Source organism: Nyctereutes procyonoides, unplaced genomic scaffold (genome assembly GCF_905146905.1).
Source record: "Nyctereutes procyonoides isolate TBG_1078 unplaced genomic scaffold, NYPRO_anot_genome, whole genome shotgun sequence".
Lineage (NCBI taxonomy): Eukaryota > Metazoa > Chordata > Mammalia > Carnivora > Canidae > Nyctereutes > Nyctereutes procyonoides.
Window position 1 is genome coordinate 35,044,788 of NW_026575048.1, and position 26,760 is coordinate 35,071,547.

The 26,760-nt window shown below is 45.1% G+C and overlaps 1 protein-coding gene across 1 annotated transcript in view; it reads left to right on the forward strand.

Annotated features, from left to right (window-relative positions):
- Window positions 1-413: 413 nt before the first annotated feature.
- The window catches only part of LOC129510713 (uncharacterized), a 39,959-nt gene continuing 13,612 nt past the window's right edge, over window positions 414-26,760 (forward strand). Inside the window, exons 1-9 of the mRNA XM_055326910.1 lie at window positions 414-516; window positions 9,228-9,316; window positions 10,328-10,442; window positions 12,693-12,821; window positions 16,482-16,598; window positions 16,695-16,813; window positions 17,013-17,114; window positions 18,639-18,765; window positions 20,802-21,003. Coding sequence (XP_055182885.1) covers window positions 442-516; window positions 9,228-9,316; window positions 10,328-10,442; window positions 12,693-12,821; window positions 16,482-16,598; window positions 16,695-16,813; window positions 17,013-17,114; window positions 18,639-18,765; window positions 20,802-21,003 — 1,075 coding nt within the window. The 5' untranslated portion in view covers window positions 414-441. The remainder of the gene's footprint in view (window positions 517-9,227; window positions 9,317-10,327; window positions 10,443-12,692; window positions 12,822-16,481; window positions 16,599-16,694; window positions 16,814-17,012; window positions 17,115-18,638; window positions 18,766-20,801; window positions 21,004-26,760) is intronic.

Below are 26,760 nucleotides of genomic sequence, written 5' to 3' on the forward strand. Positions count from 1 at the left end.
GAGGGTCCGCGCCCCTTCTCCAAAGGTATCTGCCTTAGGAGGCTCCGCTAGGACGGGGAGGGGAATTCACCGGGGCCTCGCCACGGCCAGCCACTGAATCTATATGTATTAACCCATTTAATTCTAAAACGACTATTTCATTGGTGCTTCCACGGCCGGGGCTTTAAGCCGGGGTGGCCTCCCAACCCGTCGGCGGCCCGCCCCCGCCCCCGCCCCGCCCCCGCCGCCGCTCCGCCCCCCCGCCCCCGGCCCCGGAGCTCCGAGCCCGCCGCGCCCGCCGCGCCCGCCGCCGCCGGTCCTCCCCCCTCGGGCCCCGCGGCCGGCCCCGCCGTGGTCACGTGAAGGGCCGAGCGCAGCGCCCAGCGCGGGCCTCCCGGCCGAGGACAGAGTCCGCCGCGGCCCCGACGCTCGCGCATCCCGGGCCCCCGCGCCGCCGCCCAGATGCCCGGGGCCGGCCGAGCCGCGGGGGTGCGCCGCCTGCGCCCGCGGCGCCCCGAGGAGCCGCCCGCCCGGGAGGTAAGCGGGCGAAGCCGCCGGGCTCGCGGGGAGCCCCGAGCGCTGGCGGCGCGCGCCGACCGCGGGTCTCCAGCCCCGGACCCCGCGCTAGGTCCGCGCGGGCTGCGGGGGCGCAGGGCGCAGGCACGAGACCGCCCGCCCCGGCCGAGTTCGTCCTCGGGGCCGCGGGAGCCCTGGCGCCGGGCCGCTCCGCTGGGAAGCGCGCAGGCGTTGGGAGCTCTCGGCATCCGCGCCCCGGGATGCCCCGGGATGCCCCGGATGCCCGGGCCGCAGCCCTGCGCGCCGGAGTCCGTGGGGCGGCTTCGGGTCCGCGCCGCCTCCCCCGGGCGGCGGCCGAGCTGAACCCGCGCCCCAAGCCCGCGCCGGGGCTCCGGTGCCAAGACAGCGCGCGCCCCTGCGCTCCCCGGGTGCGGGTGGCCCGTGCTCGCCGCACTGCGCTCCATGGCGGCAGAAAAACATCCGAGGGCCCCCTTGCAGGAAACGCCCGGGAAGAAGGCTGCAGGATGTGGGGCTGGGAGTTGCTGATGCAGCCCCGGCTCTTCTGATCCCCGCGGGACGAAGCCGCTGGGCTCAGCTCTGCACTTTGGAAGACGTGGAGCTTCCCAGCAAACCGTTCCTGGGCTGTTTCCTCTCGCTGAATAAGAAAACTCAAGAGTGCAGAGGGAGCCAGAACTCCAGTCGTTGGAGCCCCAGCTCTGATCCAGAAAAATCCTAACTGTGAATTACAGGATGAGGGGGCCCATTACCTGGTGGAGCCTCTGGTGTGCCCAGCTGTAAGGTGGAGATGATAAGTCACATCCCCTTAGAGGAGTCTGAGGACCTGTCAGGCCCAGGGCACAGTGCCTGGCACACAGTGTAATGACAGCCAGGCTTCAGGCGGCTGGGAACGTTCATGTGTGCCTCATTTCCTTCGGGTTGTGCAAGCGTGTGGGAGGTGAAGGGTGCCTTACTCCCCTCTTCCTCTCCTTCTTGAGCTGGCTTCTTCAGCTCTGGCCTTTCAGGTATCGCTCCTGCCTCTTCTCGGAGGGCTCCCTGTAGCCTGCTGGCTCCTTGTGTAGGGTTGAAAAGCCCTGCCCGGTGCATTGGCCTCCCTCTTTGGTCTGCTGGTCTCTCAAAGAGGCCTGGCCACTTCCAACAGGCGAATTCTACTATGTCTCCTTAGGGGAGAGGAAAGCAGGTCATGGAGAGAGAGGAGGGGAAGGATTCTTGGTCTCTAGCTCTGACCCAACCCAGGCTGTGCTCTCTTCGTACTGCACAGCCACGGACCTGTGATCACCAGAGTGTTCTGTGACAAGAACATCTTTTTAGATTGAGATTGTCACTGTCCTCCTTCTGTGTAATGTTTCTTTGTCTAAATAAGAGAAGAATGTAAGAAACTAATAATAACTTGAGACCTCAAAAAATGCAAGAAGGGTTGAAAATAGCCCAGAGTTCTTGATTAAGTCCTGGGTGAGGCTTTTGGCTTAATGCGCACATGCAGGAATCACATACTTATGTCTCAACATCTTTCAAAGACTGCTCCCTGGGGGACAGGCATAAAAAGTGAGGAGCCTGGTACCAACTGGTAATTCTAGCAGAATCCCCCATTTTCTGAGATAACTGTGATGACTGAGTCATTGAGCCAAGCAAGGCTCTGACCTGAGACACTTGGTAGCTACCATGACATGGTTTGTTTGGGTCGCTTAATAAAAAACTACCTAGTCATCTGAAATGCATATCCACCCTCTCCTTTCAAGCAGTTTTTTAGAACCTTTTTCTGCCTGGTGTTTCTTTGGGAAGATTCTAAGATGGCAATCCACTCCTTTGACCAACACTTTCGGCTTTGAAATTGAAATAACCCAATGCTAGTGATTCTCAGCCTTACTGTTCTTTAGAATTCCCTGGAGAGTTTTGAGAAATGTATCTGGGTTTGGGCCCTACCCCAGAGATTCTGATTTAATTGGTCTGAGTGTGGCCTGGGTAACAGTAACTTTAAAGCTACCAAGTATTGAAAGTGCAGCAGAGGCTGAGAGCCCATGTCCTGTATGCTGTTACTTTGTGATCTATATGTGATTACCTCTTGATATTTCTGTGCTTCTCTTTGAATGTTCTTATTCTTAAAACTTTTCATTCAAGTCTTAGATTACCTGTCTTCAGGGCTTTTGGTCTCCTAGTGTTCCCTTATAGTGATTTGCAGAGAAGTTTTTTGCAAGAGGAAAATGGAGTAACCAGGAAGGCTTGGGAGAGTATTGGTTAAATCCGGTAGTCAGGGACACCTCAGTGGCTGAGCATCTATCTGCCTTTGGCTCAGGTCGTGATTCCAAGGTTCTGGGATGGAGTCCTGATTTGGGCTCCTGGCGGGCAGCCTGCTTCTCCTTCTGCCTATGTCTTTGCCTCTCTCTGTCTCTAATTAATAAATAAATTTTAAAAATCAGGTGGTCATAAGCTGAAGTGCCCACAGGGGCCAGGGAGGGGCATAAAACCAGTGGCCTAGGTGAGAATGATTCAGCTGGAGAGGAAAGTGGGGCTTGTGGTGACATAGAGGGCATGTCTTTTGCCTGAAGAAGACCTTGGTTATCCACCTCCAGTTGGTTATAGCTACAGGGGCTATCACAGATTGCAAAAATGGCCACAGACTCTTCCCATCCTGGCTACAACCTCATTTGCAATTCTTTACATCAGGAGATGGAGTCAATTTCTCTAGCCCTTGAGACCCCCGACCATGAGACTTGCTTTGGCCAGTGGGACGTTAGCCAATGTGACACAAGCAGAGACATGAAAAATACTCGAGCATTGGTCCTTACTCTCCTGATGCTTCTTGGAACCTTTTGACCACCAGCATCTGGAAGACCCCTGGCTAGCCCGCATGGTACACATGGCCAAGACATGTGAGTGCTGCTGTCCCAGGCCATCTCCTCCAGATGACCACACAGATCAGTTACGTTGGCCTAGACCAGAAGGACTGCTTGGCTGACCCACAGAATTTGAAAAAAATAATGATTGTTTATTCAGGTGACCTGAATATCAGGGTGGGTAGCAAAAGCATATTGAAACAGGACTCAGCATTACCAGATGTTATGACCTTTCAAAGAGAAACCAGAAGTTTCACATTTTTGTGTAAGCTCCAGTTTTTTAAAAAATTTGTATTAGTAGCCAGCATCCATAAAGCACTCTCAGGGCCAAACAAAACATATCTTTAGGCTGCCCTTGGCCTGCAGGTTGTTGGTCTCTCTGCACAGAGGGACATGAGGTGTTCATACTAACAGTTAACTGCCACCTGTTCTCTCACTGTCTCACCATGGCTGCTATGCCCCAGCTTACCCTTAGCAGCTAGCTTTTTTTTTTTTTTTTATGTGAAATGCCCACAGTATACTTTATAACTCCAGCTTCTTTTGGCAGTCTTTCCTTTTGGATTTGGAAGCTGCTGGTATTGCCAGTCTTCACGGAGGAAGTGAGATTTGATGTGGGCCCCCAATGAAGGAAAGTTCTAGAAAGGGTACTCCAGGTTTTAGGTGAGCAAGAGATCAGGCATGGAAGTGGGGTTAGCGATGGGACAGTGGACAATGCATGCCCTAGTTTTGGCTGGAGAAGAGGCTACAGAGGGAAATAAGGGAGACAAAGTTGGAGAGAGGGGAGATCGTGGAATCCCTCAATGCCAAGCCAGGAGTTTTACATTTGATTCTTCAGGCACTCCTGGCAAAGAGAATTCACTAGAAGCTTTTGAATGGAGGTTGCGTGGGAAAGCAGGGATCAGCTCCATTCCAGGCATCAGTGTGCCCATAACCAGTGGGGGGAAGGAAGGGAGGCAGGATGACACAGACTGAAGATATACTGGTAGAGGGAAAAACTGAGATGGGAGAGAATATTCCTTAACATTTATGGTAACTTCTTTTTACCTTAGCTTATGGTTAGTTAGGTTAATTTTCTTATATATCGAAACAAAACACACTGGCTTTTTTTCAAAGCCCTTCTATCCACAACTTTGTCAAGGTTCTTGTCTGACTTAAAGGTGTCTGGAGCTTCCCATTGTTTGTTCCTACACTGGGGACTTTGGGGAAGTTCCTAGCTCACTACTAAGGCTTCTCGAAATGATCATTCCCTCCCCTGCTGTGCTTACGGAATTCTAAGTTATTCACCTTTCCTCAGAATGAAGTTTCCCAGGATTGAGCAGGTTGGAGGAGAAAAACCCAAAAATCTTAAATACATTTTCCAATCTTGGGGAGAGGAAAGAAAATGTCCCAGCTAGAAGAGGAGAGAAGGAAAATCCAGAGAAGTCAGTTATTGCCCTAGTGCCATGAGAATACAAAGCATACAAGAAGCTGGGCAGCCTGGGTGGCTCAGCAGTTTAGCGTGATCCTGGAGACCCAGGATCAAGTCCCATGTTGGGCTCCCTGCATGGAGCCTGCTTCTCCCTCTGCCTGTGTCTCTGCCTCTCTTTCTCTCTCTCTCTCTCTCTCTCTCTCTGATGAATAAATAAATAAAATATTTAAAAAACAAAAAACAAGGGAGCCCAGGTGGCTCAGGGGTTTAGCGCTGCCTTCAGCCCAGGACATGACCCTGGAGACCTGGGATCAAGTCCCACGTCAGGCTCCCTGCATGGGGCCTGCTTCCTCCTCTGCCTATGTCTCTGCCTGTGTGTGTGTGTGTGTGTGTGTGTGTGTGTGTCTCATGAATAAATAAATAAAATCTTTAAAAAAATAAAAAACAAAAAACAAATCATACAAGAAGCAGTAGCAAAAAGGACATATTGAGACCAGTGATTTTCCATCTTACCTGCATGTTGGGAACTTCACAGATTCATCCTGGGTCTCACTTCCTTGAGGTTCTGATGCAGTTGGTCTGGGCAACGGGATCTTTTGGAACAAAGCTTTGGAGGTGGTGGTATGTGCTGTGGGAGTTCAGAACTGCTACCCAGGCAGACATTGGTGCATCCTCAGGGCCAGGGCAACTATTTTGAGGTGCAGAGCCATCTATAAGCTACATCTGGAGGAATACTGCTTTTCAGTCTTTGCTTGTTTTCATGGTAAGACACAGGCAGTGGTTCGCTTGGAAACTTGAAGTATGCAATTTTGAAACAGCATGTCTAACACAAGCCACATTCTTGAGTTGGATGAAAATGATTTGTTTTATGGGGAGATCCAAATGGCCTTAGTACTAGTGAGAAAGCTCATTACAGTAAGTTTGCTTGTTGAGAGAACTTCTTCCCATGCAAAGAGGGGCAGGCACCTTAGAAGTTGCAAACAAATAGGATGGAGAGAGGGAAGAAAGTAGAAGCAGAAGACAGAGTAGATGAGATTTTAAAAGAGACAGGTGTCAAAAATGGAATAGCTAAGAATGGGAAAGCTTGGAAACATTGCAAAGGTATTGCTGTGGTTGAAAATATCAGCATATTTGAACATAACAGGCATGAGTTCAGATGGCAAGTAGGGAGTTGGAAGAGGTGCCATGGTGCTTATATCATTCAGTATGGGGAGCCTGGTGATGTCTGAGGTGATGTCCTAACCCCCAGGGTATGGCTCGCCAAGGAATTGCTGGTGAGCATTTTTTAAAAATTAGTGTGCGTTCATTAAAAAAAAAAAAAAAGCTCTTGTTGATACTAGCCATTTTCTACCTAAAACAGATTTCTAAGTATATCCTGGCGAGCTCTAGTGTTCCTCAGTGTTTGGGATGTTCAATGGAAAAATACTTGGTATTAATAGATTGCCTACTGAAATATTTTTTAGATATGTAAAAGAAAAATGTGTGACAAGTGTTTAGCACATTTATATGGTGCCTCTTAGTTTTTAAAGATTTTATTTATTTATTTATTTATTTGGAGCACAATCGAGGAGGAGGGGCAGAGGGAGAGGGGGAATCTCAAGCAGACTCTGCACTGAGTGCGGAGCCCAATGAGGGGCTCCATCCCATGATCCTGAGACCGTGACCTGAGCCAAACTCAAGAGTCAGATGCTTAAACAAATGAGTCACCCAGGTGCCCTAGTGCTTCTTAGTTTTTAATAATCTGCCTTTAAGGATTGTTATACCAGCTCTGAGATGGCATATAACTCAAGAGGTGATGGGTTCATTCTTATAACAGTTAATTCATCTTTGAGATTGTTGCTCCACATCTATTTTTAATCAAAATGTTTATCTTTCTTTTTTGGCCAATTTTTAACAGTTTTATTGAACTATAATTGATATAAACTACACTTATTTAAAGTGTGCAGTTTGATGAGTCTTGGTATATGAGTAAACTTGTGATATTAATACCACACTCAAGGTAATGGACATATCTGTCACACCTACAAATTTCCTCATGGCTGTTTCCAGCCCATCCCTTTTCCCATCCCTTTCTCCCTGTCCCCAGGCAACTTATCTGGTTTCTGCCACTATAGATTAGTTTGCATATACTAGGGTTTTTTTGTTTTTTTTTTTTTTCATATACTAGGGTTTTATATACTCATATATAGTAGGTACTTTTGGTGGGGGACAGGAGTTAGCTTCTTTCACTCAGCAAAATTATTTTGAGATTCATCCATTTGGTTGTGTTTATCAGTAATTCATTCCCTTTTATTGCTGAGTAAACTTTCATAGTACACATACACCACATTTGTTTATCCATACACCTCTTTGTGGACATTTGCTTCTGGTTTTTGACTACTAAGCTGCTATGAACATTTGTTTACGTCTTTGGAATGATGTTCTAACATAAGCCACATTTTTGGATTGAATGTAAAGTCTTCGTATAGATCTATGCTTTCTTTCTCTCTCTTTGGTAAATACTTGGGAACTGGAAAGGCCAAGAAGCCACCAAACTGTTTTCCAAAGTAAATGCACCATTGTCCAATCCTACCAACAATGTGTGCGAGTTCTAGTTGCTTCACAACCTTGGCAACACTTGGTGTGGTCAGTCTTTAGTTTTAGTCATTGTACTCAATATGAAGTGGTATCTCATTGTGGTTTAAATATGTATTTCCCTAATGACTAATGATATTGAGCATCTTTTCATGTGCTTATTTGCCATGTAAACATATATCTTTAGTGAAAGATCTGTTAAAAGACATATCTTAGTAATTAACTGATGTTTGTGATTTTTAATGCAATATAATTTACTTTTTTTTAAAGTGTTGCAATATGAAATAAATTTAGGAAATGCAGTTCTACTGTGTCTACAAGTATGTATTTTTTATTTTAAATTTTAAAAATGATTTTATTTATTTATTTATGGGAGACACAGAGAGAAAGAGGCTTAGACATAGACAGAGGGAGAAGCAGGCTCTCTGTGGGGAACCCAATGCGGAACTTGATCCCCAGACCCTGGGATCATGACCTGAGCCAAAGGTCGATGCTCAACCACTGAGCCACCCAGGTGCCCCTACAAATATGTATTTTTATATATTTGTATAAAGTTTCAAATCCTTTGACCTGTCTGAATACTAGATGTGTTTGCAAAATTGACTTGCTTGAGCAGCGATGGATTTCGATTCCAACTCAGACAGGAATATGGTCTATGTTTTGAGGAGGTAACTCCGGTAATTGAATAGATAATCAGATTGTTTCTCTCCTGAAGTACATAGGATGGTCTAAATAGCTAGTCTGCGTGTGTGTGTGGTTTTTTAAATCTTATTTATACAGAATCAGAAGTGTGAGTCATCACAAATGGGGCTCAACTGTACTGGTCATGAGGAGATGTAAAGTCAGATCTCAAGATGCTCCTTTGGCTGATTGATTATAAATCATTTTCAACTCTATGAATGTTGGTGAGAAGCAAGAAAACATGATGCTCATGTACCATTTAGAGTTATATCAAAGCTGTAACTTTGGGGGGAACAATTTGGTAGTATCTATCAAAATAAAAAATGCAAATACCTTTCATTCACAAGTTCAACTCAATCCCACAAAAACATTCATATGGCATAAAGATATGCATGTGTGTAATATGTATTTTTAAATATTCAATGTAATTGTGTTCAAAATAGAAAAAAAAGGGAGCCACTGCTACAAAGGAACAAGCATTTGTTAAAAAAGAATGGGGTAGGTCTATATGTGCTGTCATGAAAAAAAAATGTCCAGAATATATTGTATCATACGAAGAAAATTTTATTATTTTTAAATTATGTGTATGTATAGAGTGGGGTCGTACCTTAAGAAGAAGTTAGCTTCAAAACTCATCAAGCAAGGCAATAATGCATGTGTCAAAATTACCCTTGAAAAACAGTCTAATCAGGCAGCCCTGGTGGCTCAGTGGTTTAGTGCCGCCTGCAGCCCGGGGTGTGATCCTGGAGACCCGGGATGGAGTCCCATGTCAGGCTCCCTGCATGAAGCCTGCTTCTCCCTCTGCCTGTGTCTTTGCCTCTCTCTCTCTGTGTCTCTATGAATAAAAAACAAACAAACAAACAAACAAAAACAACTCTAATCACCCATCAAGTACCCTAAATATAACTTAGTGTTTCTATATATGGGTGTGTGTAGCTCTATATATGTTTGTATGAATATACCACTTAAGCACATGTATACTATTTGGTGCTTTCTTGTTTTCATTTCTTCCTCCTCTGAGAGCCTATTTTTGAATTCAAGAATGTTAAGCATGCCTGTGTCCAGCCTCACTGCAGGGTTCCAGTGCTTGATTACCTCTGGCAAGAGTGGGATGGGAGGGAGATGGGGGTCGAGTTTCTTTTTGTACTTACGTATGAAAAAGAGAAGTGTCCTTTCCTATTCTGACTAATATTCTCTCCTTACTTTCTCCCACGGAGGACGAGGACCTTCTCTTAGCAGCTGCTTATGTTTCTGATGCCCAGTACAACAGAAATGTTCCATTTGAAACATCTCCTCGGGCCATCAGGTAATTAAAGTGTTAAACTGTCACATAGAGCAAACTGTCCTTTACTACTTGAAGTGAAACCCAAACAGAAGACAGAAGACGTTGTATACACAAACATTTTGAGAGGTCTCTAGGGTAAGGCACATAGATTTGGATAGAATCCTAAAATTTCAAGTTTGTTTTTTTAAGTTATAAGAGCATGATGCCTCACACACAGAAAAGCATTCAATAAATACATTAAAGACAGATAAATGAGTAAATGAGAACATCCAGAACAGGAGATAGGACATCCAAAGTAAAACACCTACCATCTTTTCCTCTTAGACATGGTTTGTCCTCTTAGAGCCATCTAAATGAAAAGATTTATTCTTTTTTTTTTTTCTGTTCCCTTGGGACGTAATCCATACATTTGTTCTTTTCATAAGAATTGCACCTTTTCTCTCTCACCCCTAAAGGTTGAACTAAGAGCAAAGATTTGGCTCAAAATAAAACATTTCTTATCATCAGGGCTCAGCTCCAGTGCCTCCAAAAGCAATGAACACTTCATTCCTGGAAGCTTCGAGCAGTTTGGGGGGACTGTCCCCCACCCCCAGGAAGAGAACTGTGTGACTTCGAGATCTCTCTGAGTCTATCATGTTGAGATGGGATGATGCACATTTTAAAATTGGTTAGGCTACCATGCCGCATAATGATAGGTCACTTTAACTGAGGGTTTGCTCTGTACTGGTCACTGTTCAAAGTCCTCTAAAAGTATTCTCTTATTATTGTCACAGTCACCATAAGGAAGGTACTAATCCTAGCTCGAGACTGTTAAGAGACTGTGCTATGAGAGATGATAATATGTTGATTTTTTTTCTGTTAGTGTTTTGTAATGTGTGCTCAATGCAGCACTGTCCCTTGCTCCCTAGAATTTAAAGGAAATGTGGCCAGAGCCATAGTTTGTATTTTATCTACCAAGTCTTCGTGGGAAGTTTGAATGCTGTTCAATTCCTGCTCCTTGATTATAAACATCTTTATTCTTTTCGTCTTCAGACTTTACTATTTTTATAACCACTGGACAATGCAAGTAGCCATCTACTTCTTTATTTGTGTAGACCTTTCTCTCGCTCTGTTTGAAGAACCTGCGCTGTTTCCACTGCCTTTCTTGGTAAGCATTAAGAGCAAAATGGCTACCCAGACTTTGCCATTGCTGAGCTGGGTCCCATTCCTCTTCATCCCCCCTTCCCGCCCCGATTCCAATAAATATGAACATGGTTTTATTTTTATTGCTGGGGACTGGAATAATTCTCCCTACCCATTGAGCTGATGCTTCAGTCATAGGGCATTTTCAAAGGAGTAGAAGTTAAATTGGATAGACATATGATATTTTCTATTTTTTAAAATTTTTATTTAAATTTTTAAAAAAGGGGGAGGTGGAGCAGCAGGCAGAGGGAGAAGGAGAAGCAGACTCCCTGCTGAGCGGGGAGCCCAGCATGGGGCTCGATCCCAGGACTCTGGGATCATGACCTGAGCTGAAGGCAAACACTTAACCGACTGAACTACCCAGGGGCCCCAGACAAATTATATTTTCAAAACATATCTATTAAGTGGCAAGTAGATAATGTCATGATATGGTGGAATATGCAACTTCTTGTGCTTGTCACATTTCCAGCTTTTTCCATAGTCCTAAATCACTAGAGTATTTATTGGTGGTTAGTAGCTGATCACATATGATTTTGAGTAATACATCAAATTAACCAACTATTCTAAATCAGTCTAAGCGATAAATTGATGATCTACTCATGTTAATTCCCGACTTGGTGCTGTCCTGCCTCTGAGAGTAGTTATAACAGAGACAGAAGGACTTGTAAAGCCCAGAATATTTACTGTCTGGTCCTTTAACAGATAAAGTTCATTGACATCTAGCCCTAAAGAGCAGACTTTTATTGCCTCCCATGATTCTGTGGGTAACTGGGCCTAAGTGGGCAGGTTTTCTGTTCGTGTATTATTAGCTGGGGTGGTGGATAACTGGAAGCTCTGTTGATTGCAGGCAGCTGACAGGTGCTGCTGGCCATCAGCTGGGAGCTTGCCTGGGTAGAGTGGTGGCCCAGAGTGACCTGCTCTCTTTTGCACAGCTGCTGCATGTGGCTTAGGCTTCTCTTGGCGGTGGGGGTGGGGGGTGGGTAGGGGGGAATCCAAGAAGGAGCATCGTGGTCTACAAGCACTCTGAGCTCAGGCAGCCCAAAGCTGTGCGTAACCACTAACAAACAGAAGGGTGAGGCCTCGGCAAGAGAGGCAAGGGGCTGAGAAGACAACCCCAGGGAAGGCTCATTGAGTCCAGAGCGGGCCTTGCTAGGGAAGGACTGACTGGGTCTGCATCACACTTACTGATGTTCTTGTTGGCTAAAGCCTCTCAGATACTGGAGTCCTGAGTCACCACGGGAGGACCCTCACTCAGAGGGCTGAAAACTGGAAGCATGGTTCATGCAGGGCCACCAAAGTGATGGTGTAACCCACTTCCATATGATTAAGATGCCACAATTGATGGAATCTCTGAATAGAAAACTTGTAGCCCAGTGACTATCAAACACAGAGTTGGACAAAGTGGAGCTGTACTGGCCCAGAGTCTGCCCCTTTCTTCTTGTCCCTTAGGGAATCCATTCCTCCAGCCCTCACCCCAGACCTTTCTGTCTTCCCAGTCTCTGCCAGATTGCCCTTTCCCTATCTCTTCCTGCTGTGCCACCCTCCTCTCCCCGTGATGGAGATAATTGCCCTGGCTAGGGAGGACTTACTGCCTCAAGGCAATCACAAGACAACATGGGCTGCGGTTACAGGCTGCCCATCTGGCTGGCTGTAGGGATTTTGGAGCTGGTGTCCCGTAACCTATGGAGGAGACAGTGAGGACTTGACACTGGGGCTCAATGGCCTCTGTTGTTTGCTCTAACCAACCACACACAGGCAGAGGGCAGCAGTGGCAGAGATGGCTAAGAACGACCCATATTTCAAATCCCATCTTTGGGGAGTACTCTAGTATTAGAAAAGCTGAATGTCTAGATGCCTACTCTAAATATGAGCATGGGGATTGGAGAGCACAGAACATGGCTGTTTCTATCGTCCCTGGCCTCCTTTTTCTGGGGAAATGCCTTCTGAGTCCCTTGCCTACTGATTAAGCCCCTCCCAGGAAGCCCTGCCTGTTGGGTCATGGGATTCATGGCTCAAGGGCAGGTTTCCTTTTAAGAGTAAGAAACCATCCCAACCAGCAAAGAATTTGACTGCAACCGTCAGTGGGATTAAGGGACACGGCTGATTCTCAGAGGGTGGCATCAAGGTGGCTGGGGTGTGGGGCAGTTACAAGAGAGCTAAAGCTGAAACTCCCCATGGCTGGGGGCTGTGTTTCTTCTCCGTTTTCTGCATGCAGGCTACCTCAATAGCAGAAGTGCTCTGTCTGACTGCGTTCTTTGGGAGACTTGTACATTTTGCAAAAGTCACTCCCCAGATGGTTTTCTGGAAGGATACGAAAAACATCTGCATCATGGTAACCATAGTGGTGAGTGATCATTATAGTGCCCTGAAGAGTTTGTGATCAAAGGCAGAAACTATGAAGAGAAAAGGTGGAGTAGATTTGACTTGGTTAAAGCAACAGTGACAGACTTTGGCACAGCAAACACCACTAGCACAAGTACAAGTGAACCCCAACTGTGAAGCAAATAAGGCAAAATATGACAGTGTGAATGCTGTATTTGAAGGTAACAAGAGCACTTCCAAATTGAGGGGGGGAAAAAAGAAACTCCAATAATGCTGAAAATAGAGGAAGGCATCTTGTAGAAGAAAAAGTAAATAATGGTAAATATGAAAAAGATGTATAATTTCATTACTTAAGAAAAATATATTAAGACAGCAATTAAAACACCATGTGTTTGTCTATGAAGTGGTGTGAGCAAAACTGCGAGAAAAAAGAACCTCTTACCCTCTACTGAAGGGACGAATAAGCTGTCTTTCTGGAAGGCTGTTCTGCAGTTCCTTTCAGAAGCCTTCAATGTGTATTCCATTCCTGGGAATTTAGGAAAGGAGGATGTGTTCAAAGATATAGCCACAAGAGTGGTCATGGCTGAACTGTTCATAATACCGAAAAATTGGAAACAACTCCATTTCCTGACAGATACATGCTAAAGAAAAGGTGACACATCCATTCAGCCCTTTAAAATAGTGCTGAAGTAACATCCTGTGTCTGTTCCCAAGGGGAGGTGCTTATCATTCATTAGGTCAAAAGAACAAGTTACAATAGAGCTGAATCTCATCTTGGTTAAGAAGAAAAAGGAGAGAAGGTGTACAACATTCACAGGGCAATCTGGGAGGATATACGCTAGGCAGCTATGCCCAGAGGGGCTGTACGTAATCCCCAGGGAGGCCCCTTCGGTGATTAGATAAAGGTACTTGAGAGTTAGCATATGGCAAAGCAGCCAGCCTGCCTGAACCATGGTTCTTTCCAATTAACCCCTGGCTCAGGCTGCAGGCCTCTAAGCCATCTGTTCTCAGAGCTTCCACAAACACTGATAGGTAGGGGTCACCATGCTATAGCTGTTACCCATTTCGCCTCCGAGTTTCTTTTGTCTGTGGCCAACTGCTTGCTAGCAGTTTCTACATCTGCGTGTCAACACAAACCTAGTGGGATGAGACCCACTGTCTTTGACTCCAGCGCTCCCCTAGCTGTTTGTGCCTTAGGTCCCAACACCCAGTTCCTAATCCTCTTAGTCAAGATTCCCTTTTCTTTCTTGCATTTGGCCTCCTCAGAGACCCTCACAACACCTCTTGCCCCGTGTCCATCCTCCCTGCTTGGACTATTGCAGTAGTCTCTGATGTAGCCACACATTGTCTCTTTGTTGCATGCCATTCTGTTCCCACAATGTGGTCCAGGCCCTGGCCACCCCTTTTGGGAACTGCCACGGTCACCTCAACCTCAGTTCCCCGGCTGATACATCCGTTTGAGATACCGCAGCTGGATTAATTCTCCAGAAGCACATCGTCGATCATTTCCCTCTCACACTGAAAAATGTCTGTGAGCTCCACCAGACAATTCAGTGCCCCCAATCCTGCAAATTTTTTCACAGAGGCCTCTTCACTCTAGCCAGCCCGAGTCACCTGCCACCCTACGCACGTACCATTGACCCCTCCTCAGGCTGCGGTGGCTCTTGTGCCTGAAATACCCACGGTCTCTTCTCACCTTGCTCTGAACATTTGTTTTGATCTCCCTTCACGCATCTGCTGAGCCCTCAGAATATACAGACTACCTATCTGTGCTTTTCTTATTTTTAGAAATATTTATTAAAATATTTGTGGCACACTCAGTCTGGGAGGGGTACCTGTGACCACAGGCTTGGGTTTGGTCTACAATGCCATCCATGCTGCCCAATGCAGAATGGCAGAAGATGGAGAGGGGAAGTGGGAGAAGGAGGTTATTTTTGGAAGAAAGAGCAATCCAAAAAATCCTGAATATATAAGATAGAGGCAGATGCTCCTGCTAATCTCCTCCCAAAAGAGGGTGTTCTTTCACAACCTCATCTGCTGCTTGGCCCCATCCTAGGCCAGGGTCTGATGTACCTCTGTATCTCCTAAAACTCCTAGCCCAATGCTTAAGATACTGTGGGCACATAGGCACTCTAAAAATTTAAGTCAGATCACAGTGCTTCCCTGCTTTGAATCTTCCAATGCCTTCCATCTCACGTTGTAGAAAAGCCAAAGTCCTTGTCACAGCCCAGGCTCTCTCGTCCTCTCGTGTCTTCCACCCACCCCATCCCACACCCTCCGTGCACAGTGGGGCTGCTTCAGGCTGCTGTGTGCACCCTCAGCCCTTTGCCACACCTGGGTGTTCTCCAGAGCACAGACTACCACCTGCTGCAGAGCATATTTATCATTGGGACTGTTCTTTCTTACTGGAATGAGCGCTCGTGAGGGCAGGCATTGCTCACTAAGCTCTTTGCTCTCTCTCCAGAACTAGAAGGACACCCTACACTAAGACACACTCTGTAAATGCACGGATGGAGTGAATCGAATGAGAATGCACTCTTGCCCTGTCTGGGTTTGTCCATCATCTGTTCCCTGGCATCTCACTCCTTTGCCTTTGATGCCCTCATTTGAAAGACTTCCAGGATTCTCCAGGTCCTGGGAATAAGACTTACCCTTTTAGCCTGGCCCTCAAAGCCACCTGCCACTAATCCTCATCACTTCCTGCTTCATCTGACTGCACCCCACAGGGCCCTCTGCTTCCCAGACACACCAGGACTGTTCCTCCCTGAGAGTCCCTTTACTATGTCTTATTGCTGTGGCTCTTGACTTTTTTGAGTTTTATACTTTTCAAACTATCTTTGCTTTAAGATTACATCAAGGAGTGCCTACCCATGTAGCCTTCTCTAATGCCATAATGTTTGGTTATTGCCTGTCCCAAGGGAGCAGGAGCCTGTCCCTGCTCCCCTGGGACAGCCACACTGGGTTCCCTCTGATCGGTACCCAGCACAGCTAGCCTCCTCCTATGTCTGCGTCCTGTCTCTCACCTTGTGTTGGATCTTACTGGGGCCTCTGTGCCTTGCTCAACAAACACTTTGATGGTGGTAGATTATTATTTTTTACTTACATTTTCCTAGAACACATTAGGTTCTTCTTTTGCCCTGTTCTCAGGTGATCACAAACCCAGGCAATAAGGATCAGTAAGGATTTTCTGTGTTCTGGATTTTCCTACCTCTATTGCTAGGCAACACAACCTCTCTTTCATATGTCAAATTGAAGAAAAGTTAAAGTTAATTAGGATGTAGTGTGGAAGTATGTAACAGTGCAGATAACTGCATGGGCTCTGATGTCAGACTCCATGGGTTCCACTGTCAGTTCTGCCCCTTTCTAGCTATGTGGCCAGGGCCACATGCTCACCCTCTCTGTGCCTCAGGGGTCTCTATCCAGGGATAGTGCCCACCTCAGAGGTGTGGTAAGGATAACCGAGAATAATTATGGGAGGTGCTTTTTATATTCCATGGCACATAATAAATACACAAATGACAGCAATTATTAATCTTCTATTACAAAATTAGAATTATACTCTTTATGAAACTTGCATTAGTCACCTTCCTTCTGGGTCAGCGAACGCGCATCCACACTGTCACTTCCTGTGTGTGTCCTCTAGCAGTGTGACACTGATGGTTTTGTCCTGTGTCTCTTACAGCTGACCTTAATCGATTTGATTATCTATGGTTCCCTGGAAGCTGTTAATATCCACAGCATTCGGTGGTCCAGGGCCCTAAGGCCAGTCTTCCTAATTAACTTCCCTGAAAGCCGTCAGGTAAGGATATACCTTAAGGATATGCAAAGGTTTGTTTTTGTTTTTGCAGAAAATTAGCTGATTTCTTGTACCTGAAATTATATTTGATCTCCACAGATCCGAAGAACTTTCAGAAGCATCCGGAACACTCTGCCCGATATCCTCTACGTCTTCCTCTTGTTTATGTTCAGCGTGCTAATCTTCTCCCTTATGGCCTTGAAGCTTTTTGGGGTTAGGTGAGCACACTGCTTTGGAAGTTTCTGCCTGTGAATTCTCTCCTGTGTGGGTTCAGCCTGATGGTGGCAGAGTTTGTCACAGGAGTCTTCCTCATTCAGACCCTCCAGGAGTGCTCTTGAAAGGGGAAAAATGCGTCAGAAACCACAACTTTTTTTATGTGTGTGAGTTCCTCACTCTGTGTTTTTGGTTCCTCCTTAGGAGTCTTAAAACAGTGGAAGGCTTGCCCTACTTCACAGATATCCTGGAGATAGCGTTTGAACTCTACGTGCTGGTCACTACTGCGAACAGCCCCGATGTCATGTACGTCCATCCCAGCTCACGTTCATGGACATTTGCTACCAGGACAGACTTCACTTAGTTAAAGACGGCTGTCTGCTAACACCAGCAGGCCTGAGAAAGGCGAAATAGTGATTTTTCTATGTATTCATATTCATTATAAAAATTTTCAAGGAATGTGAAATGTTTACACTAATGATAGCCTACCCTCTTTATTTAAAACTGAATTTAGGGGATTAAAAAAAAAAACCTGAAAGCAACAGGAAACATTTCTTGAGACACAACTCTTAAATATTTGAGCCCACTTTCTATTCCGGGACTTTTTTGAGTCTTAAATTTAAGTAGTAAGACATCTGTATGAAGGAGTCATGACTTGACCTTCTAAGCATTGGTGTGCTTTTCTGGTTAAAGGAAGCGAGAAAGAAATGTAAAGATTCACAGTTGTTGCCTTCCTCCCCAAAATGCCAATTTCTCCACACAGGTGGATTTTACTTAGGAGGAAGACATTATGTGGGTTTTTTTTTCCCCTAATGTCCATTGTATTATGGATTAGCCCTGTTTGTGGAAGTGAAATTATTAAACAGCACTATGGAACTCTAACTGCAAATGTCAGTCCCAACTCATGCTGTACTGCTCTTTGGGACAGGTGCAGGTTTTCTGTCATCTAGTTCCTTTTTTTTTTTTTAAGATTTTATTTATTTATTCATGAAAGACACAGAGAGAGAGGCAGAGACATAGGCAGAGGGAAAAGTAGGTTCCTGCGGGGAGCCCGATGCAGGACTTGATCCCAGGTTCCTGGGATCACGTCCTGAGCCAAAGGCAGACACTCAACCACTGAGCCACCCAGGTATCCTTGTCATCTAGTTCTATGTGGGATCATCACGTTGTTCTGGGTTGTTGCTCACTCTTGAGCCTGGTTCAGACAAAACACAGGCAAGGTACAGTTCTGGCCAAGGGTGTTCTCTTGGATCTTTCCCTCAAACCCTGCCACCAGTGCCCCCCCCCCATTTAAAATATGATTTCCATTAAAGGTGGAGTAAGCACACATCCTGATTTATGCCTCTCATCCTGGTGCTATTATTATGGTGCCCCTTTCCTTCTCACTGTCCTAGAGTGGCTAGAAAATTATTGGGCCCCCCAGCAGACCACCCTGGTGTCCCTGAAGGGCCTTGAATATAAGCCCAAGCCACACTGCTTTGAGAGTTCTGGGCAAGTCTGTGTCCTTTCTAGGCTTCAGTTTTCTCATTGTGAAGGGAGGGAATGGGATCAGGGAATCTCCAGGGTCCTAGCTGCCAACTCTATAAGGCACTAAGAAATTCAGAAGGCAAGTTCTGAGTCAGCTAGTTAGCGTTAGGGCTGGTGATGGCTCTGTGGCCCCATTGGATAGCGGATAACGATGCAGCATATGCAGGGCAGTGAGAGTGAGAGAAGTTTTTGCTATGCCTTGTGCATGTGGATTGTCCATCCAGGATGGCACCTAAGGCCAGCCTTTTATGTGCTGGGGACCTAAGCTATGAAAAACCATGCAATATCATTCTTTCATTCTAGGATGCCTGCCTATAACTTCAGTCGGTGGTACTCTCTGTACTTCATCACCTACATCATCATCAATACCTACATCTTCATGTCCGTCTTTCTGGCTGTGGTCTACAACAATTACAGGAAGCACTTAAAGGTACCATACATGAGTGAAAGGCGGGTGGGGGTCGGGGGACTGGGCATCTGGGCTGGGTCCACAGGCGGGGAGGCTGACAAATGCATGTGGTCAATATTTGAAAGTGTCCTTTTTCTTTTTGCTTTGGCCAGTCTGAAGACTTATTCGGTGTCTTGCTCTATTCTGCTAGGTGGGTCGGCTCTTTACCAGTCTAGTCATGGGTCTAACAGTGAGTCTCGACATTGTGGGCAGTGACAGGGCTCTTGCTTTACTCCTTGCTCTTAAGGCATGAAGTTGCTCATGGCTCCTTGAAATGTTTTTCCTAAGAATGGGGGTTGGGGGGAATCCCTGGGTGGCGCAGCGGTTTAGCGCCTGCCTTTGGCCCAGGGCGCGATCCTGGAGACCCGGGATCGAATCCCACATCAGGCTCCCGGTGCATGGAGCCTGCTTCTCCCTCTGCCTGTGTCTCTGCCTCTCTCTCTCTCTCTCTATCATAAATAAATAATAAAAATTAAAAAAACAAAAAAAAAGAAAATCTTAAAAAAAAAAATGGGGGTTGGGATATTCTGCAAGCTCCCAACTCCTTTTCCCCTCTCCAGCAGAAGCAGAAACTTCTTAAAGCCAACAGTTCCTGCCCTGGTACCTGCCTGTTTGATTTATGTCTGGAGAATTCCTGGAGGTGTTGGGTGGGCAGAAGCTTCTGAGTACTCGGAGTGGAGGATGTTTTATTTCCAGCCCAGAATCCACCAGGATACCTCAGCCATGTCACCCCTGCACACCTCTCTCCTTGGTTGTTTTTTCATATTGCAAGACTAGCTGCACAGATAGGCTTTTCATCAAAAAATGATTTTCCTTAAGGGAAGACTTTGCCTTTTGGCTCGTGATCCTTTTCGTTCTGTCCTGAGTTTTTCATTGCATAGGGCTGCTGCCACCAGGGAACAAGAAGAAAGTCAGGGAGAACTTCAATAGTTTGCAGCTAAGGAGAAACAGATGGTAGGGCTAAGCCTGAGATTTGGCCCAATTGGCCTTTGAAGATGTCTGACCTGTCTGGGCCCTGATGAGTCTATGCACTGTGGGGCCTTGGGCTACCCCTGCCTCAGACACCAGGCCTCCAGGGACCCTCCTATCCCGACTTCCTCCCTCTGGGTGGAAAGAGGCTGTCCCAGAGGCTGTGTGCCTCTCCTCTTTGCCGCTGCTGGACAGAAGTGTTGCTCTAGCCCCCACCCCCAACCCCAACCCCAACCCCAAGGAAACATTTCTTTGGGTAATCCTCTGCAACAGGGATCCATCAGCAAATGTCTTAAATGTGCTTTAGGTGCCCAGCACCATTCAAAGCTCGGAGAAGTCAAAGACGATTAAGACACAGCCTACACCCCTTAAACAGTCACAGTCTAGCCACATAATCAATTAAATGAAGATGTTATTGGGTAACAGGCTTACAGTGAGCAGTAGGAGTGGGCATCAGGTGGCTGGCATAACCTGAGGAGGGCCACCCAGCCTATTCTCTCTTCAGGAAGATTCCTGAAGCTCCAGCCAGATGGCAGCTCTAGGCAGGCCAGCTGTTCTTCCTGCCCTGGACCTCTTCCTTCCGGACCACTTCTAGCCTGGTTTCACTTCCCCCACTTTTCTCCTCCCCCTCTTGTCTTTCTTGACTGACTTAATGGCAGCTCTATCTTCTCCCTTTCTGGGTTCTCCCTGTGTCTCGGCAGCACACCCGATTTCCTTCCTTTCTGGAATCTCCCTTCCTCCTGGGCAGAGTGGAGTTGGGACCAGTCTGCCTCCTGCTGCTCTGTTTCTCATCACACAGATTATCCTTCACAGACTCCCTCATTTCAACTTGGTAAGATGAGTTTTGTTTATGCAGACGGGATAGCTATGCATACCTGCAGCCGGGGAGGGATTGTATACCTTGCTTCATAGACCCATTGGTGCCTTCTCTTTGGCTTGTCAAATACCCTGAAACATTTAGGGGAAAGAAACAAGGCTTTCTTGGATCTTTCTCTTTCAAAAACCCACAATCCTGTTTTTTAAAAAACCCACAATTCTGTTTTTTAAAGAATGAGATTCTCAAACTGGCATACCTGAAACGTCGCAAAATGATAGAGGCTTTCAACATTCTGAAAGTCAAGGTGGGCACAGAGTTTGTGGTGACAGAGGCCCAGTGGAAGCGGCTGGCCAAGATCGTGATGCCACACATCAGCAGTCCCCACCTGGAGCTCCTTTTGAGGATCTCCGACGAGGGACAGAAGGGGCACGTGGGTAAGAAGCCTTGGCCTCTTACATTCCTCTTTGCTGTATGTTCAAAAATGGGTGACTCCTGAGGGTGATTCATAAAACAACAGTATATTATTTAAGTTTGCAAATAAAAATGTATGCTGGTGCTCCCTGCTGGCAGCAATTCAGTGGAACTTGGGTCTTCACGCTGTGTTCCAACAGGGCTGTCCCCATACGAGTTGTCAATGTGTAAGGAACCATCCCAAAGCTTTTACCTTGTCACAGTCATTCCACTGCTGATCCTGCCTTAAGGAAATCATCTAAAATAGAAGAGAGCTGTGGAAATGAACATCTACATCGCATTCAATATTTGAAAGCAAAAAGTTGAAAGTAACCTGAAATTCAGGTATTAGTGGTGGGTAGCTATTATGAATGGCACTTCATATCTGTGGCATGTTTAGCATGTGTGAGCCATTGCCATGAGTGTTTTCAGTACATGGTGTATATGTGATCACTGAGGTGGGATTTTTGTCATCCTCATTTATCAGTATGGAAACTGAGACTGGAAGAGGTTAAGTGATTTGCCCAAGGCCACGCAGCTGCAAAGTGGTCGAGGCTTTCTGATTCCCAGACCTGTGCTTTGTGTTAAACCGACCCCAGATTCTGATAGCCATGTAATGGGAAATCTTGGTGACATTAAGAATGACTGTAAAGATGATATGTCAATGTGGAAAGATGTGAAGTGACTAAAATACATCCCAAATTGTAGCATAACCTTGCTTCATCCGTTTCCAGAAGAATCTAGATGGGAACAGACCCCAGGGGAGTGGTAGGTTCTACAGGATGTAAATTTACCTGAGACAAGGACTCTCAAACTAGTCCTGCAGAGCCATAGGCCTAATGAGGACTCCATGCACGTGGGAGAAAGAGATGACAGCGGGTCTCTGGAACTTATGTAAAAAAAAAAGAACAAAGAGAAATGTACAGTAAGGCACTGGTCAGTGGGTAGTGCTCACATCTTCCAGTGTGAATTTGGGATCTGGGATAGAAAACCACCTTTGCCCTCTTGAATTAGCAGGATTTGACAAGCACCTTCCATTGAGCCCTGAACGTGTCTCCTCAGCCACCCCGCTCAACATAATGGCTCTGAGTGTCTGGTCGGGAGCCAGCCTGATGACCCCTGTTAAGGACTGGTGATGGTTGCCTATGCCACTGAGCATGTCAAGGTTAGGGTTCTGCCGGTGGTGGGGAAGGGCAGCTGGTGCCCTGGGCAACCCCTGAACGTGGTGCTTCCTGAGTTGTGTGTAGTGAAGCTTCTTAATTTCTCACCTGTCATATAGTCTGTCCCTTTGGTAAAATACAGCAAAAATTAAATACCCAGAAAAATTAAATTAAAAAGTGTAAAATCCAAGTCCCATCTTTTCATTATTAGAATCAGTGAACATGATCCTGGCAATTGTTTGACAAGTTTTTATATTCAGCACTTATCCCACAAAGGGTGGGGAACACAAGAACAGAACCAGGGACCACTATTTGAAGACCACTGCTCTAGTACTTAGAGGAGAGGGTTGATACTTGAGTCTCCTTGGATGTCCCACTTCAAGAACCAGGGTACTGTGGCTGGTCACTCTAGTCGAGGTGTTCCCAAACTTCAGCCCCTCTGTTTTTGAGAATTCCCCTTTGGTGATTTTTTAGTACCTCTGTTGCTTCTAGACAATTGGGACTCTGAAGGTGTCAGTGAATCTTTAGAGCTTTATGAGCTTTCTTCGCAGTTCCTTCTGTAAAGTTTATTCCTAGATTAGTAGCAAAAGGTCAGATGTTCTAAACCTAGAGATGGGAACTTTTAGGAGTCTTTGTCATGCATGAGAAGGCCCATATACTTGGGTATCTCCGGCTCATCTAGAAAAGATACACATGGTCTCCAGGACATACTCATACAAATGTTTTTTGGTTGATGGGGTCCATCTAACTTTTGATAGTCATCTCTCAAGTGGGAGGATGAACAGCTTTTTTATGTCTTGTCAGCTTCTTCCATGTTCTGGGCTGTAAGTAGGGTAGCTCTTAAACAAACTGCTCGGTTGTATAGGATAAATATGGAGCATACCAAACACATCCAAGTTCTCCTGGCCCCCCTGCTTGTTTGGATGTATCACTCCATGAATTACATGAGCAAGAGGAAGGAGGAGCTTTTTGATGCTACCCCACAACTTCCTGGAGAGTGCCAATGACGATCTGGATACCAGACACCACCACCACCACCTGCCCGTCTGTAGAGGTTCTTTTCTGAATGTGGGTTGTGATCTTGTACAGGGTGAGATCCGTAAGTGTTACCGAAGGACAACTCAGTGACAAAAGGGAGCAGAGGAACCTGACAATGAGGCATGGCTCAAAGCCGCTGTGCTATAGAATGTTTTCATGCTGGCCAAGAACAATCATAGCAAGGGAAATGTGTGAACCAGCTGACATTATATCTCCTCCAAAAGTGAGAAGCTTCGTGTCTTTACAGTGCTCCACAGTCATCCAAGACATAATAAAAGTCAGTATAAGTGTTGCAGACTTGTGAGAAATAAGAGAATCTCCATGGGCAAGGGCTGTAAATCCAGATCCCTGAGCAGAAGACAAAGATGGCAAGGACCAGCCTTCTGTGCCTCATATGAAGAGCATGATGAACCTGTTCTGAATTTCATCTATTAACTTTAATATACGTTATTGTAGACACATACACAGATAGTCATACCAATGAATATGCTTAAATGCCGGTGTGACTAAAGCCTGAAAACTTTAGTTTTTATAGCATAATGTGAGACAATTGTTGCATAATATTTTAATTTGAGTGCCCTGAAGAACAAATCTATTTATACATAGGGACATGACATTTTAACTTCTTTGAAAGTCTTAGGTAAATCCAGGTTGTTGACTATTTATCTCAACATTCATTCATGCAATGCCCCCAACTCAATTAGTAATTTTAGGAAATACGCTTTAAAAACCATATTGCTGACACTAAGGATTTGTCAGAGAAGAAAACTGCTTGCTGTTACCACACGGTTGAAGTGGGCAACTCTACAGGGCCTTGTGATTTATAATATTGTGTAAGATTTACACAAGATGATTGATGAAGATCTAACTTTTTAAACCACAACAGTTTAAATCATGCCACGTGGTTCTAGCCGATGGTTAGGTTTATGGATGCTTAAATGTTAGTTGAGATCATGACACCAATTGACCTATAAAGGTGAAGGATGTGAGTAGTTCCAGCCATTTTAACCTCTTTGGAGAAAAAAAATTATACATGAACTAAAATACATATTTATAGTTTGTATTTACATTGGAAAAATCAGGAAAAAGACATGAAGCCACATTTTAAACCCTAAATCATAGAACAATGTACTAGTTTTTCTTTACAGGGAGCATTATATCAATTTGGTTTAAAATTTTAAATTATTTTAATTTTTTTAATGAATTAATTTTGTAACATTTTAATCTTCATCACAAGTCTTTAGATTTCAACTTTTTAAACCAGATCTTTAAAATGTGTCTTTTTACCAATAAAATTAATGAACATTATTTTTCTCTCCCAGTGGCCTTTCTGCAGCAATTAATTGTTGGCCTATTGTTAATTTATACATCTTTATAAATAATTTTTTTTAACTAGAGACATTAAGAACATTAAATAAAGCTAGAATTTCCTGGTTTCTACCTGATTTTCTTAAGAAATTATAGGAATAGGGGATCCCTGGGTGGCGCAGTGGTTTAGCGCCTGCCTTTGGCCCGGGGCGTGGTCCTGGAGACCTGGGATCGAGTCCCACGTCCAGCTCCCTGCATGGAGCCTGTTTCTCCCTCTGCCCGTGTCTCTGCCTCTCTCTCTCTGTGTGTGTGATTATCATGAATAAATAAATAAAATCTTTAAAAAAAAGAAATTATAGGAATACTGTTTAATAGTTTGTTGTATATATTTTATACTTGAGGTCAGACTTTATAAACCAATTTGTTAATTCAGGGTATTATCTGGAAGACATGTGTGTCAAGGAGAAAATCATTTAAAAACCTGTTCATATTATACTTTATTTCTTTAGAATTTTTAATATGTTTGTGCAAGCTAAGAGTTTGTCAAGGATTTTGTTAAAAGAAGCAAAAAACGTGATCATTGAACTTGAAATTCCCCTTTTCTTCACTCTAGTGGGTGTTTTGTTTGTCAGTTTGGTTTATGATTTTTTATAAGGGGTGGATAGGACATTTAAAGTATAAAGAATTTTTTATTGATTTCTTAATTTTGTGAGAGTCTTTAAGTCTCCTTTCAGAACTTTAGGAAAGAAGTGTTTGCTTTAACATAATCAAATTAACAATGAGTTGAGAAATTTCCTGGTTGTGTTGGTTTTCCAGGGCAGCCATGACAAAGTACCACACACTGGGCGGCTTAAACAACAGAAATTTATTTTCTCATGGTTCTGGATGCTAGAAGTCCAAGATCAAGGTGTCAGCAGAGTAGGCCTCTCTCCTTTGGCTTGTAAATGATTGCCCCCCCTGCATCTTCACATGGTCTTTCCTCTGTGTGTGTCTGTGTCCTAATTGCCTCCTCTTGTGAGGACACCAGTCATATTGGATAAGGGCCCATCCAGTGACCTCATTTTAACTACCTCTTTAGAAGAGGCCCCTTTCCAAACACAGTCACACTCGGAGGTCCTTGCAGTTAATACTTCAACATATTAATTTTGAGGGGACACCTGTCAGCACATAACACCTGTTTTGCTGGTTCTGGCCAAGATTGTTGTCCTCCTCTAGAACTTTGTTCTATCTAAGGTTTACCTCCCCCCACCCTTCCACATAACTAATCTTTGATATTTACATTATCTAAATCTCAGACTTGAGGGTGCCTGGATGCTCAGTGGTTGAGCTTCTGCCTTTGGTTCAGGTCATGTTCCCAGGGGTCCTGGGATGGAGTCCCACATCGGGCTCCCAGTAGGGAGCCCGCTTCTCCCTCTGCCTATGTCTATGCCTCTCTCTCTGTGTCTCTCATGAATAAGTAAATAAAATCTTTAAATAAATAAATTTATAAATCTCAGACTTGAGCATTTGCTTCAGGAGGACAGAACCGCAGTAGTTGTAATTCATCTGCTGCAGACTTACCCATCCATTTAAATGTGACCTTCTTGTCCAGGCTTCAGATGACACCACACTGACAAAACTAAGCTACACCTGAATGTAATTCTCTTACTCTCTAGTGGCTCTACAGACATTCAGCAGAAGTAGCTCATGACCTTCTGAGCAGGTGAAGGAGGTAGGAAGGCACTCCCAGGACACACCCCTGGGACCTCGATCTCTATTTGGTGGCTCATGATTGGGAGTCAGCAGGGAGTCTGGGTCATCGGCCCTTCATTCTGAGAACTTTCAGAGATAGGACAAGAAGAAGGCACCAGTGAGCTTATGGCTCAGTAGACTCCCCAGTATTTTACTTTTTGCCAAATAGCATGGTTGATTGAAATATTGTTACCAATGCAACCACATCTTTACATGAGATGGCCGGCCAGTAAGATTTGTCAGCTTTTAGGAACCATAGGGTATATTTGATAGGATCTAAGTCTAGATGTCCAAAAGACGCCTTTGTTCAACTAACACTTTCAAAGACAGTGTTAATAACAGAAAGTTGAACAGAATTACATGCTACATGGTGGTCTCCACTCTGTAAGAGCAGAGGATAGCAATACTTCTGTGAATATTTTCTCTTTTCCATTTGATCAGCAGTTATGAGCATTTGTCGTTTTCAGGGCTAAACACTGGAATTCTATTAGTACCCAAAATGTT